This window comes from Myotis myotis, unplaced genomic scaffold (assembly GCF_014108235.1).
Source record: "Myotis myotis isolate mMyoMyo1 unplaced genomic scaffold, mMyoMyo1.p scaffold_m19_p_8, whole genome shotgun sequence".
NCBI classification, from domain to species: Eukaryota; Metazoa; Chordata; class Mammalia; order Chiroptera; family Vespertilionidae; genus Myotis; species Myotis myotis.
The window spans coordinates 5990761-6003621 of record NW_023416390.1 but is presented as its reverse complement, the minus strand read 5'-3'; the positions used below and the strand labels follow the sequence as shown (position 1 = coordinate 6003621).

The following is a 12861-nucleotide window of genomic DNA, read 5'->3' as shown; positions in this document are numbered from 1 at the left end:
GAGCCCGTCACACTCCCAGAGCCCATCACACTCCCAGAGCCCGTCACACTCCCAGAGCCCGTCACACTCCCAGAGCCCATCACACTCCCAGAGCCTGTCACCCCAGCACCTGCTCCCATCGGGTTACTCAGCGAGCGGTGACTGTGGACCTGGTGCCCGTGAGGCATTCCAGGGGCGAGAACATGAACGAAGGGATCACGGAGTCAGAGCCAGGGGTGTCGCAAATGTGGATGTGGTGTTGAGTCAGGGTATCTTTGTACCCGTAGAAGGACCGAGGCGTGATAAAATTATTTAATTCCAGATAGGGTTTATTTTGGCTGAATACCAGAGCAGTTAACTCCAGACTCATTAGCTCGCTGTGTAGAATGGTTTACAAGGAATACAATGTAAACAAAAATACTCTCACCTGATACCGCTGTGGTGAGAAAAATTGATTATTGGAAATCACGTCAGATGGAAAATCACGATAAAAATGTAGAAAACACTCTGTATACATGCGAATGCAAAGTGTTTTTTTTTAAATAAATTCTGATCCCATTGAGTAATCATATCTTCTTTTCTTTCAGGCTCTTGAGGAATACTTGGAAAAATGTAACAGTCAAATTGATGATATCGTCACCTTGGTCCGCGGCAAATTGTCCAAGCAGAATCGCGTGACTCTGGGGGCCCTTGTGGTGCTGGATGTTCACGCCAGAGACGTCCTCACGTCCCTGGTGAATAAGAAAGTCAGTGATGAATCTGACTTTGAATGGTTAAGTCAGCTGAGGTACTACTGGCAGGTAAGTGATAGCACTGGATGTTACTACAAAGCCATTTCAGCGCCCGGCTTTGTAATTTGTGCTGCTCGCATGGAAATAGTATCAGCGACACAGGATTTTTTGCTGACAGTTGACTCTACCCAAGCAAGCGTTCTCCAGACTGAAGATTGAGGCAGCCAAAAACTCCATCTAAAACTGTATCTATATCTAATCCAGCTCCCCACAGCCAAATGTATAGTTACATAGAGATATATAAACACATATAGACACACACAAATTATGAGTAATTATAAAAATGTACTCATTTTAAATGAGTCCTTATGCTTGCTGAATCTGCACAATGTTGAAACTCGTCAGTTGAGAGTTGCATTTATAGATGACTGGAGACATCTATGGAAAATGCAAATCAGGCTGTTTCCGTCGGATTTAGTCATGAGAACTTTCTCTTGCTCATCAGTTGAAGGAACCAGAAACATCATCTGGGAGGAAGGCTTTCGTCAGGGCACCGGGTGGCTGGTGCCGGCAGCCCCGTTGGGAGGTAGATGAGCAGGGGCGCTTAGTACCGGGGAAAAGGTTGGGCCTGTTGAGAGTGGGAAGAGAGAGCTCACGTCCAGAGATGCGGACTCTAACGTTCTCATCAGATTCTGTTCGCTTATGTGAAAGGCTTGGGTGAAATGGGTAAGAGGAGAGAAGATGCATGAACCGGAACCTGGAAACATAGGTGAGAGGCAGAGTGTATAGTGGTGAGGGGCTCGGGCGGCGGCCTCATTGGTTCAGGCCCTCCCCTGACCGGGTGTACGGCTGGGCAAGCTACCTACTCTCTTTGAGCATCAGTTTCCTTATCTGTAAAATGGTGACCATGAAAATACCTGCGCTACAGTGAAAATTAATTTAATAAATGGTCAAAACCATAGGAGAATAATGAGTGATCAGACAGAGAAATTGTGAGAACAATCCCACTTACGGTTGCATCAAAAAGAAGGAAATGCCTTGGAATAAAGTGAACTGAGGAGGGGAGGGACCTGTATACTGAAAACCAGAAGGCACTGACGAAAGGCACTGAAGAACTCGCAAACAAATGTAAAGGCCTTAATAAAAATAAAATTAAAAGTGTGGGCAACTTAAACAAAGAAAATACAGGAGAGATAAGGAGTATATTTTCCAAAGATATTCTATAGGAAAACTTGAAGCCAATGACTTCAATTACATTGACAAGGAAATCAGATAGTGAATTCTTCTACTGAATTAAATAAACTTTAAAGATGGCTACTGCTTATAAAAGAGCTGGAGATTTCACGTTATCTGAAATCCTAATATCTGAGCTAACTGTGTTTTACCTGCTCTCTCCTAGGACAATAATTTAGAAACAAAGATGATTAATGCCGGCTTGCGGTACGGGTACGAGTACCTGGGCAACTCCCCGCGGCTGGTGATCACCCCGCTCACTGATCGGTGTTACAGGCAAGCTCGCTGACTGCAGGCTCTGTCGGGGGATAACGTTCCCTCATCTCTAGACCACTCCCATCGTACAAAGTACCCGATTATTTCCCGCTCCGTAAACGTATCCTGCGTTGCCTTTTCCGAGACCCTTAATTCTACTCCCAACTTGACCTTCAATGTCTCTTTCTCTGCTGCTTGCTCCTCTCCGGCCAGGAGCTGTAAGTCTTGTCGGGTCTGGCTGTGGGTTCTTACGTTGTTCGCATCGCCTGTCGGTTCTTGAAACTTTCTGGCTCTTACTTTTGGATCATTTGAGACATCTCATTCCTTCCCCCGGAACACGGAGTTTTCCTCATGGTTTCCTGGGTGTTCTCGTCGGTCATGGCTGGCGGATGCCCAGGTCTGGACCCCCAGCCAAGGTCCCTCCTGCTGGACAACTCCGTCAGCCAGCTCACTCACATGGTTTCTGTCATCCGTCTGCACAACGAAAGGTCTCTCACTACTAACCTCAAGCTCCCATCGCCCATCTTCCAAATTATCTCAGATCCTGAACTAAAGTTTGTTCTTTTTCGTTCAAAAAGTTACCTCGTTCATTGACTAAACCAGTCCCAGGATGCGAGCAGAAAGCCATTTCATTCTTTCTTATCCCTGTTCTTTTTAAACTTTTCTCTATCAAATATTGCTCCCCATTCTCCCTAGATGATGAAAGCTGGGGGAGACGCCCCCATTTTTCTGGTTATTCAAAGATATTAATGAATAGTGGTTTTCTTTCTGTCAGATATTGAAGTCCAGTTAGGCCTCATCTCAAAGTTCTTATCTTTCATCTAATTTAAAGCCTCCCTTCTCCACCTGCTCCAGGCTTACCCAGGCTTGGGGCCTGCATTTGGGAAGGTAAATGTGGGCAAGCTTTCGTCACCTTTATCCCTGTCCTGAGCGCCGGTCTCATCATGGCTCCTCTGCTGCTGGGGGTTGATGGCGGAGGGCGAAGGCAAGGGAGGGGCGGGGGGTGGGGGGCGTCTATAGTGACATGCGTCTTGTATGACACTTGGTGTTGGCTCAAGCCCAGATGTGCTGATCTCTCAGAGGATCTTTATGTGGGTGCCTGGGAGCCCCCTCCCCAGTCCCTGGCTTCTCCTTGCCTTCTCTGCAGGCTGCTGGGACTGTCCTTCAGCCTCTACCTGCGTCCTCCCCCCAGCTATGCACACACAATTTCCGTGGGGTCTTCTCTGACCCGGGTGGGCCTCCTGCACGGGGTCCATGCCGCAGCCACGGCTCTGGATCCTTCCAGCACCAACTGGATCCGGATCGAGGACACCAGTGCCCCTGTCCTGCCAGCCCTGTGAGTGCATCTCTCACCCTATGGCCCCCTTTCCTGCTCTGCTGTACGGATGTGCTGCAGGGGCTCCCTGCTTTATTTACTTCTTATTTGTTATTGAATTTATTGGGGTGACATTGGTTAATAATAGGCTTCCAATGTGCAGTTCAATAATACATCATCTGTATATTGTATTGCATGTTCACCATTCCCTGTCAAGTCTCCTTCCGTCACCATTTACCGCCCTTTGCCCTCTCCTGTCTCCCCCACCCCCTTCCCCTCTGGCCATGTATTCTTTCAAGTCAGTGTTTTGATTTCTTCGGATGTAGTCTCAGCAGTGGAATTGCTGGGTCATAAGACAGCTTCTTTTTTAATTTTTGGAGGAAACGCCATCCTGTTGTCCACAGTGTCTGCCATTGGCTTTTCCATTTTGCCTCTTCTCCATTCTCTTTCTTCTTCTGTGTCTTGTTTTCTTATATTAGAGCTCCATATCTTTCTGTGTGATTTTCCCATTTTTACTTCCAAGTGCATAATTCTGTTTCTTTATGGTCACTCCAATATTTCACCTGTTCACTGAGTTTTTAAAAGTTCCATAATTATATTTTTACTGCAAGCATCTAAAGTCATCTCTTTTGTGAAATTGGCCTCATTTTTTCTTACAATTTCCTGATGTCTATTGCTTTTCATATAAAATCTTCCTGAACAAACCTCCGGGATGCCCAGGAGGGCAGAGTGATGAGGTAACACTCCCAGGCCTCTGTCCGTGTGCCTTCACGCTGCAGGTCTGGCTCTTCACTCTGATCTCTCTCTCTCTCTCTCTCTCTCTCTCTCTCTCTCTCTCTCTCTCTCGTTTCCACCGGGAGCTCACTGCAGCAGGGGCTGCATCCGCATTGGTTCTTGCATGTTCTCGGCTGAGGGGGTGTGCACGTGGAGCAGTCCCACATTTCTGTCTGGAAGGCTCTCGGGCTTTCTCTGGTCCAGGGAACAGCTAACGTTGCCTTTCCCACGGGTAATAGGAGCGTGGGCGCCATCGCCATGAGTGATGTGCTTTCCTCGGGCCCCGTGTGCCGGGTGAGCGCCGTCTCTTCTGCGGTGGGTCTCTCTCTGCCTCTCAGGGGGTGGCTGGGGTAGCGTTAGTCCCATTCGAGGCAGCGCAGCCCCCGGTTGACATGGGTGGGTCACTTCAGCTCCTCACCCTGCTCAGTTCTGAGGGCTTCTTTTTAAAAAATATTTTTTTATTGATTTCGGAGAGAAAGGGAGAGGGGGAGAGAGAGAGAAACATCCATGATGAGAGGGAATCATTGATCGGCTGCCTCCTGCACGCCCCCCACTGAGGACCGAGCCTGCAACCTGGGCCTGTGCCCTGACCGGGAATCGAACCATGGCCTCCTGGTTCCTGGATGGATGTTCAGCCACGGAGCCACGCCGGCCGGGCTAGGGGCTTCCTTTTCTGTTTCTGTGTGGATGTGTCTACGCTTGTGACAGGCAGATACCAGAGCAAGATGCCCCGAACTGCTTTTCCAGCTTTCCACTCCCTCTTCACTGGCCGTTTTCTCTTCATTCTCGCAAAAATGCCTGCGTGGTGTCTTCCCTTACGCGGCATCTCCCTGTGCTTGCAGCAGTGGGTGGGTGGCTCAGGGTGAGCTGAGTTCTCCCTAGAAGTCGGCATAGAATCTCAAACGTGAGTTTGTTTAGATCGTGCCATGTACACAGCTCTTCGGGAGTAAAATACAGCCACAGACAGAGCAATGCGCAAAGGGAGGGGTGGGAGGGCGGGAAGGGGTGCGGGAGGAGGAAGCGGGTTTGGCACAGGGACCTCTCACCTGGCTCCACAGATGGCTCCCTGCTTGCGTTTCAGAACCCTGTTCGGAGCCCTGCACCTGCACCTCGGGGGGGCGCCCGAGGGCCCCGCGGGCACGGGGAAGACGGAAACCACCAAGGACTTGGCCAAGGCGGTGGCCAAGCAGTGTGTCGTGTTCAACTGCTCCGACGGGCTGGACTACCTGGCTTTAGGAAAGTTCTTCAAGGTTTGCATCGACACCTCATCGTTTCCCTTTGCAGTGTGGTAGCTGCTCGGAGAGGGAGGCTGTTTATTATGGAACACTGGGCACTGGGCCAGGTGCAGGGCTCGAGACCTGCTGCGTCGGGCGAAGACTGTGGGACTCTGAAGACCTCTTTACCTGCAGACCTTGTCCTGAACAAGTTCTGGTTCAGGATTAACTCCTGTGGGCGCGTTCCGGTTCATCTGTTTTGTTGAACCTAAAAATCCATGTGGTTGTGTTTCTCCTAACTCTGATTGGGAAGCCCACCCTTCTGAGGCTGTAAGACTGCAAAAGGGGCTTAAGATGTAAAGTCTCTAAACCCGTGAGCAGCTCGTCATCCCTCAGAATGTTAGGTGGTACAATTGAACACAAAATTCTCCATTTGGGATTATGGGCTCTGTTTGTTTGTTTTATTTCTATTTTTTTTTCCTGTAATTTTCAAAGTACATTTTAAAAATTCTGTAATCCTTACTTTTCTGAATTTCTCCAGAAGATGTTAACATTTAAAAAAATAATGAAACGATCACAAAAGAATATACCAGTTCTACCCCATACAGTAAACTGCTCCTGACTGAAATATGGCCTGGTCATTTTGGCTGTTGTTAGTCCTTACACAAGGATATTTTTCCACTGAATTTTAGAGAGAGTAGAAGGGAGGGGGAAAGACAGAGAGAGAGAGAAACATTGATGTGAGAGAGACACATCAATTGGTTGCCTCCGGTAGGCATCCTGACCAGGGCACGGATGGAGCCTGCAACCCAGATACGTGCCCTTGAGCAGGAATCGAACCCGGGACCTTCAGTCCAAAGGCCAGTGCTCTATCCACTGAGCTAAACTGTCCAGGACTGTACAAACTTGGAGTATAAAAAGTCTCTACATTTGTGATGTTGAAATAATTAGAATAAGAGTTTTTTAAGTCAAAATTATAATGAATAAAATGCTAAGAAAGCATTTGAATGACCAATTACTGTTGTTATCATCCTCTGTAATGATATACAACCTTGTTGTAATGTTTATTTAAGAAAGAAATAGCAAATCTATCTGTTAGATTTGCATACCAGACGGTTGCATATTTCTAAATGTTGAAAGAAACATCTGGTATGTGTTACTCAGTTTTTCAGTCCATATAATGGTATTCTTAATTCTTTAATTTAGATTCATAGGCTGACTGGTATTAACTTTGCTCATCAGGGAGTACGTACTGATGGTATGGACACTGTGTTAGGATTAGCTTATGCTGAACACCGGCGTACAAAATAAAGAAGACGCGGGTGTTGGCATTAAGAACCTCTCAGCCCCTATAACTGAATGTGTGGCTTCGTGAGCATCCTGTTCTTTGTGATTCTAAGCCTCTTAGTCTTGCATGTACTAGAGACTGGGTCACGGATAGAATTTTCTAGATAATGAAAATGAACATTCTTTGACATGCACAGAGTTCATGTTTCCTCCAGTGTGGCTCAGTAGAGGGAGCCATGTACACATCCCAGTCCAGCTGCCGCGAGCTGTGCGGACTCATTCTAATCGCCTAACGCCTTGTGTGACACAGCCTCAGCTTCCTTACAGAAATACGGACGCAAAGTGCCATGCGTCCTCCTGGCGCACACCTGGTTCTCAGTGCAACGCGCCCACGTACATACACAGCCTATGTCGAATGTGCATTCAACAAATATATGTGAAATAAAACTTTTAAAAAATGAACCTGAATTTGGGCTGAGCTACTCTGACTTGATTTTCCAGTTTTTCCTTAGGACCGAGCGGCACACCTGAGTGAGGTGGCTGTGAGTTGGGATGGCGAATGAGGGCCGCAAACTGTGCTAGCTGGCCTTTAAGGTCCTCACACCACAGAGCCGTCTCTGGCACCCGCAGGCATCTTATTTAGAGGATTCCCACAGCCCATCCTACAGAGTCCATGTGGAAAAGACAAACAAAATCCATTAGCAAATAAAGGAAGAAAGGCTTTGAAACTAAAGGTGTACATCTAAATGCTAAAACATATACAGAAAGCAAACAAAAAATCAATTGGAAAATTTCTCCAATTGATCAAACCCTTTATTCATGCGTAATCATGAATTTGGTAATAAGAAAAGCCATCTTTAAAGATAAAGGTGAATAGCAATTTCCTTGATAGATATTAAATCCTTGAACAGATGGGGTGAAAATGCAACATTTCAACGCAACGTTTCATCAGATAAAATTGAAAAATTTCATTCCTGTTTTCTCCCAGGGGCTGCTATCTTGCGGAGCCTGGGCTTGCTTTGATGAGTTTAACAGAATCGATTTGGAAGTACTTTCTGTGGTGGCTCAACAAATTCTTACTATCCAGAGAGGTAACGGGCTAGTTTGCCATTGTGTGAGGGGGGAAAAGCAGAACTACGGGAGGTGAGGAATGGCACGAGTCACACTCACATGTGGATTCGCTCAGTCATCTCACTCTGATCACCTGCAGGCATTAACGCAGGGGCGGACACACTGGTATTTGAAGGAACGGAACTAAAACTGGACCCCACGTGCGCTGTCTTTATCACCATGAACCCTGGGTACGCCGGGCGCTCGGAGCTGCCAGATAATCTGAAGGTACACAAAGGGCGACTATGTCACCCATGTCCTTCCTATAATTTACAATCAATACATAAAAAGAAAGAACACGCCATCCTTGAATTTTATGCAAAACATTTGCTTTTAGGTGTCATATTTAACTTTTAGAAAATAATTTTTGAAGCTGTGAGGACCTTTAGAAAATGAATGTGCAAACCAGAAAGAGTTTCCAAAACTTGTATTTAAAATTTGTGGTAATTATAGGAAATACAGGAAATAATGAAAAGGTACCGATTCTACTGCTTGCTATATTGTACCCTCCGATTTTAAATGTCTTTCAAAATGTTAATTTTATTTTATTTATTTATTTTTTTTCAAAATGGTAATTTTAAATGCTGAAATCAGACACTTGTGTATACGGGGTGTTTTTTTTCCCCAAGAATCTATTATAGCACAAGCATTTTCCTTTCTTTATAACATAATTCTATAAATTTACTGAACTACATAGCTTACTGTTGGACATTTATGTTGCTTTTAGTTTTCTGGCATTGTAAATAATATTGCAGTGGGCAGTTTTTACTTAAGTCTTTGCTCTGTGTTAAAATATTTCCTTAGGGTGAGTCATAGGACAAAGAGCTATGTTGCTAAATTGCCTTCTAACACAGGTTGAAACAATTTACATCCCACGCAACTCACAATTTTCATTAATTCCCAAGCCCCATTTTTAAAAATTTTTTTAAAAAATAGCAATACACTTTCCAGTTGAATAGATGAGGATCTTCGCTTTCCCGGTGGCTGCGTGTTCATGGCAAGTGCATAGAGAGCAGTGGTGAGGAAGAAGGAGGTGGTAATTGCGGCGCCAAACCCACCTTCCGGCTCTCGAGGCCGCGTTCCTGCCACCCCGCCGCCAGCACTTCCTCTCCATCCAGATGAGTCCCAGGCCCTTCCCCATGACAGGCCGCTTCCCCAGAGGAGCAGCACGTAGCTGATACTTTGGCATTCGTGTTAATGAGCAATTCACTAAAGATTTAAGTAGGATAGAGATTTGACAACATGAATTGACCAAGAAGTAAGACCCGAAGCACGGAGGCACGGAGCAGCCTGACACACCTCCGTGTGGAGCTGGGGGGACAGGAAGAGAGAAGCCAGGGAACTTACAGACTTACATGCAGAGCCCATGGGCACGGGCAACAGGGTGGTGAAGACCTGGGGCGGGGGGATGGGAGACTGCTTTTACCTGTATAGTGGTTTTGCCTATATGATTTGGATCGTATTGCTGAAGAGCTATGAGACTGTAACAGCCTGTGAAATGGGGAGTAGGGTCCCCTTCATGATGGCCTTTTTAAAAGCACGTCGCCCTCCACTCCCGCAGGCCCTCTTCCGGACAGTAGCCATGATGGTGCCCGACTATGCCATGATCGCCGAAATAGTCCTGTACTCCTGTGGGTTCGTCACGGCGCGGCCGCTGTCGGTGAAGATCGTGGCTACTTACCGCCTGTGCTCAGAGCAGCTGTCGTCGCAGCACCACTATGACTACGGCATGAGGGCCGTGAAGTCGGTGCTCACCGCCGCGGGCAACCTGAAGGTAGGGAGCCGCCTTGACTTTCACTGTCAACTCCCTCCTTGTGAATTTCAGGGCCACGTGTCTCCCCGGAGTTCCAGTGACTAGATGTTTCATCAACTGGAAAACATTCCGTTGCTGTCCTGAAAAGTTGATCATTTGCCCACGTGAAAAGGGGGATTTTATGATTTGTAAAACTTGAGGCATGCCATTCTTAGTGATTTGAATTCTGTTCCACAATTTTAAATGTAGAAACTAGGAACCACCAAGGAGTTTAATTCTTTGTTGCTGAGAAATATTCTGAAGGCTTTCATGCTACCTAAACATGTATAGCTTTAAAGGAGGTAATATATAATTAATTCATACAAAAGTCCCTGAACATTGTCACTTAATGTAATTACACCGTTGCAACTAACTGAAGACTGACAGGAAGAGATTTGCAATATCATGTTTGCATGTTAAAATGGTATGAATCACAAGTATAGTTGGAAAACCCAAGTATTTTAGGACGTGGGTAACTTTTCGTTGGTAGCATCTTGTGGAACCATGAAATATGACTGCATTAGTTCTTTATGAAAGCAAGCAAGATAGGCTATAGTGAACAGACAAATGCAAGCTGTGACCTTGGCATTTATAACATTTCCACATTCATGATTTATAAAAGTTAAAGATTTTAAAAGATATCCTACGTGATTAAGAACAATGGTATACATTTTTATCTTCTAAAATAATGTTACCGAGAATCCTGATATATAGTGGTGCTATCCTATTTTGCATTAGCCTAATATGTCATTGTTTGTTTTTTGCGATAAACAAATGCAACTAGAAGCCACAATTTGTATTAACCTGGCATGTCATGATTGCACTGTGGTCAGATAATGGGAAAGATAATGCATGTCCTCGGGTATGTCACTGCTGTTCCTGACTATGGAACTGAGCTATCAAGGCTCCACAGCAACTGAATCCCATCCTCCCCTGTCCAAAGCTCATGTAGAATAATTGAACGTGTTGCCTTGAATATTTTGAAGTTTGTTTCTGTTACATCAGGAAACGATGTAAACATTTGCTTTAAAATAACAGTCTCTCAAATAACAAAATAAACTTCTGACAAAATAAGCTTCCTCATCTGTGTGTGGTCAGATGGCTCCAAAGACAGCGTTCCCGTGAGCGGGACTGGCTGTGGCACTGGGAGCCCTGGAGATTCAGAGGCCCTGACCTTGACTGCCAGGCATCACTGGCCTGTTTGGCTCCAGCCGTTAAGGAGGGACATGGAATTTATTAGGCAGGAAGACTCCAAAGAACAGGCAGAGGGTCCCGGGAAATTAAATGCAAGATGATAGGAAAACCTTTGGAGTGGGATGTTGAGCGAAGTATTGACGCTAGGAGAAATAATTCTGTGGTCGGATTTCTGTGAATTATTTGAACCTAATGGGCAGGAGCAGCAGGTTCCAAGTCCAACCGGTAAACTGCGGATTTACCACAGGTGTTCTGGAATTTAACGTAAGTTTTCTGAAATACCCTCTATTTAGGTGACTTGGCACATGAACCAGCCATCTCCCTTCTGTCTGGCACACACTAACACAGGCCTGTCCTCAGCTCTCAGCCAGCATGCTGCTCCCTGCCCCACCCCAAACACACGCACACACTATCTTATCAGACGAGCTGTGTTCACTTACCCAGAGAGAGTTTGCTTGTCCCCCAAACATTCTGAAGCCAGTTGGTATGTGCCTGTTATTATGTCATTGAATTAAATGTCAAGGAAATGGATGATATACCAACGTGAAGAGTTTTGTTTTTATGAAAACCAAGTTCATTGTTCAAGACAGATTCAGTAAGATGAAAGGCTAAAAAAAAAACCCCACGAATTTGAATTAGGCATAGAAAGTAAAGTATATAAGGCTGGAAAAAAACAGCCTTAAAAATGGATAAGGACGCCACACTTAGGTTGTCTCGCAAACACCCAAAGAGCTTCGCCTCCTTAAAAAAAACAAAGCCTGACGCCACAAATCTGACGGAGCAGATGAGGCATCATTGATGTATTTTTTTGGAAGAAAATTGGTGCCGAACTCTACACTCAGAGAAAAGGCTTTGGCTTCAAAATGTGGGCAAATACTAGTAACTGAATGTTTATATGTTTCAAATTTAAATGCATCTTTTAGAAATGATTGCCCACTTTTAGTGACTGTTTCCACTTAACCAACCCATCGTTGGCCTTGAATGTATAGGACAAGCAAGCTCTTAGCCAACAGGGAGTCAGTGGCTCCTCCCACACTGTATTGAACTCATGCCCATAGCTTTTAACTTAGGGCATCTGTGAAGAGGTAGTTAGTTCAACCCAGGTTTTCATGACTAGTAGAGAATTCAACAAGAATAAAGGTCAGTTTCTAAAATTAATAACTATCCAGCTAAATGCAAATGGTTCATAATTGTGCATGGGCTTAAATGGCCTCCTGGGCCCGTGTGCTTGTGTACCTGTGTGAAAATGTAGGGGCGCAAGTTAACACACTCTGGCATCATCATGAGTATATCTTTCTTTCAGCTGAAATATCCACATGAAAATGAAGAAATTTTGCTGCTTAGATCTATTATTGACGTAAATCTGCCAAAATTTTTGTCCCATGATTTACCGCTCTTTGAGGTAAGAACATTTATTATCCTAATGTAGCAACACTCTCCTAGCCATCATGTGCTTATCCAATGGCCGAGGGGGCAACTCCCTGGGAAATTCCTCTTTCGAAAGCAATGGTCTGGCCAGAGAAACACAGATCATTCCGCGTGTGTGTGAAGGGTGTTTAGCTAACTTTGTTGCTTCAGATGACTTTTAACAACTTGGGATTTTAAAAGAGTACTTTTATGAAAACCACACAGTGTAATGAGCACACACAAGCTACAAGATGTGTTTGCTTATAAACGACACTAGAATGTAGGGTCTGTGAAGGGAAGTCATCGTCCTAACACAGCTCCGACCCCCTTCACGGAACAGGGACTTGGTAATTGTTGCTAAACTAGTGATTGAGGGAATAAAAAACAAATACATAAATAAGCTTAATTTTTTTGAAAGCGTGCCGTAGCTTTTATGAAATTGTTTTTTTCAGGGTGATTTAAGATAAGAGCTAAGCTTGTTAATCCTGTTCTATTTTAAAGATTAGATTATGAATAATTGAGAAGGATTAGAACGATGGTTGCAGTTTCCAGACTATAATTCCATTTCAT

The 12861-nt window shown here is 45.1% G+C and overlaps 1 protein-coding gene across 1 annotated transcript in view; it reads left to right on the top strand.

Annotated features, from left to right (window-relative positions):
* DNAH7 (dynein axonemal heavy chain 7) overlaps positions 1–12861 on the top strand; it is a 156748-nt gene that overhangs the window by 49085 nt on the left and 94802 nt on the right. The window contains exons 22-28 of the mRNA XM_036319035.1: positions 567–779; positions 2110–2219; positions 5369–5537; positions 7777–7879; positions 7999–8126; positions 9460–9672; positions 12188–12286. Coding sequence (XP_036174928.1) covers positions 567–779; positions 2110–2219; positions 5369–5537; positions 7777–7879; positions 7999–8126; positions 9460–9672; positions 12188–12286 — 1035 coding nt within the window. The remainder of the gene's footprint in view (positions 1–566; positions 780–2109; positions 2220–5368; positions 5538–7776; positions 7880–7998; positions 8127–9459; positions 9673–12187; positions 12287–12861) is intronic.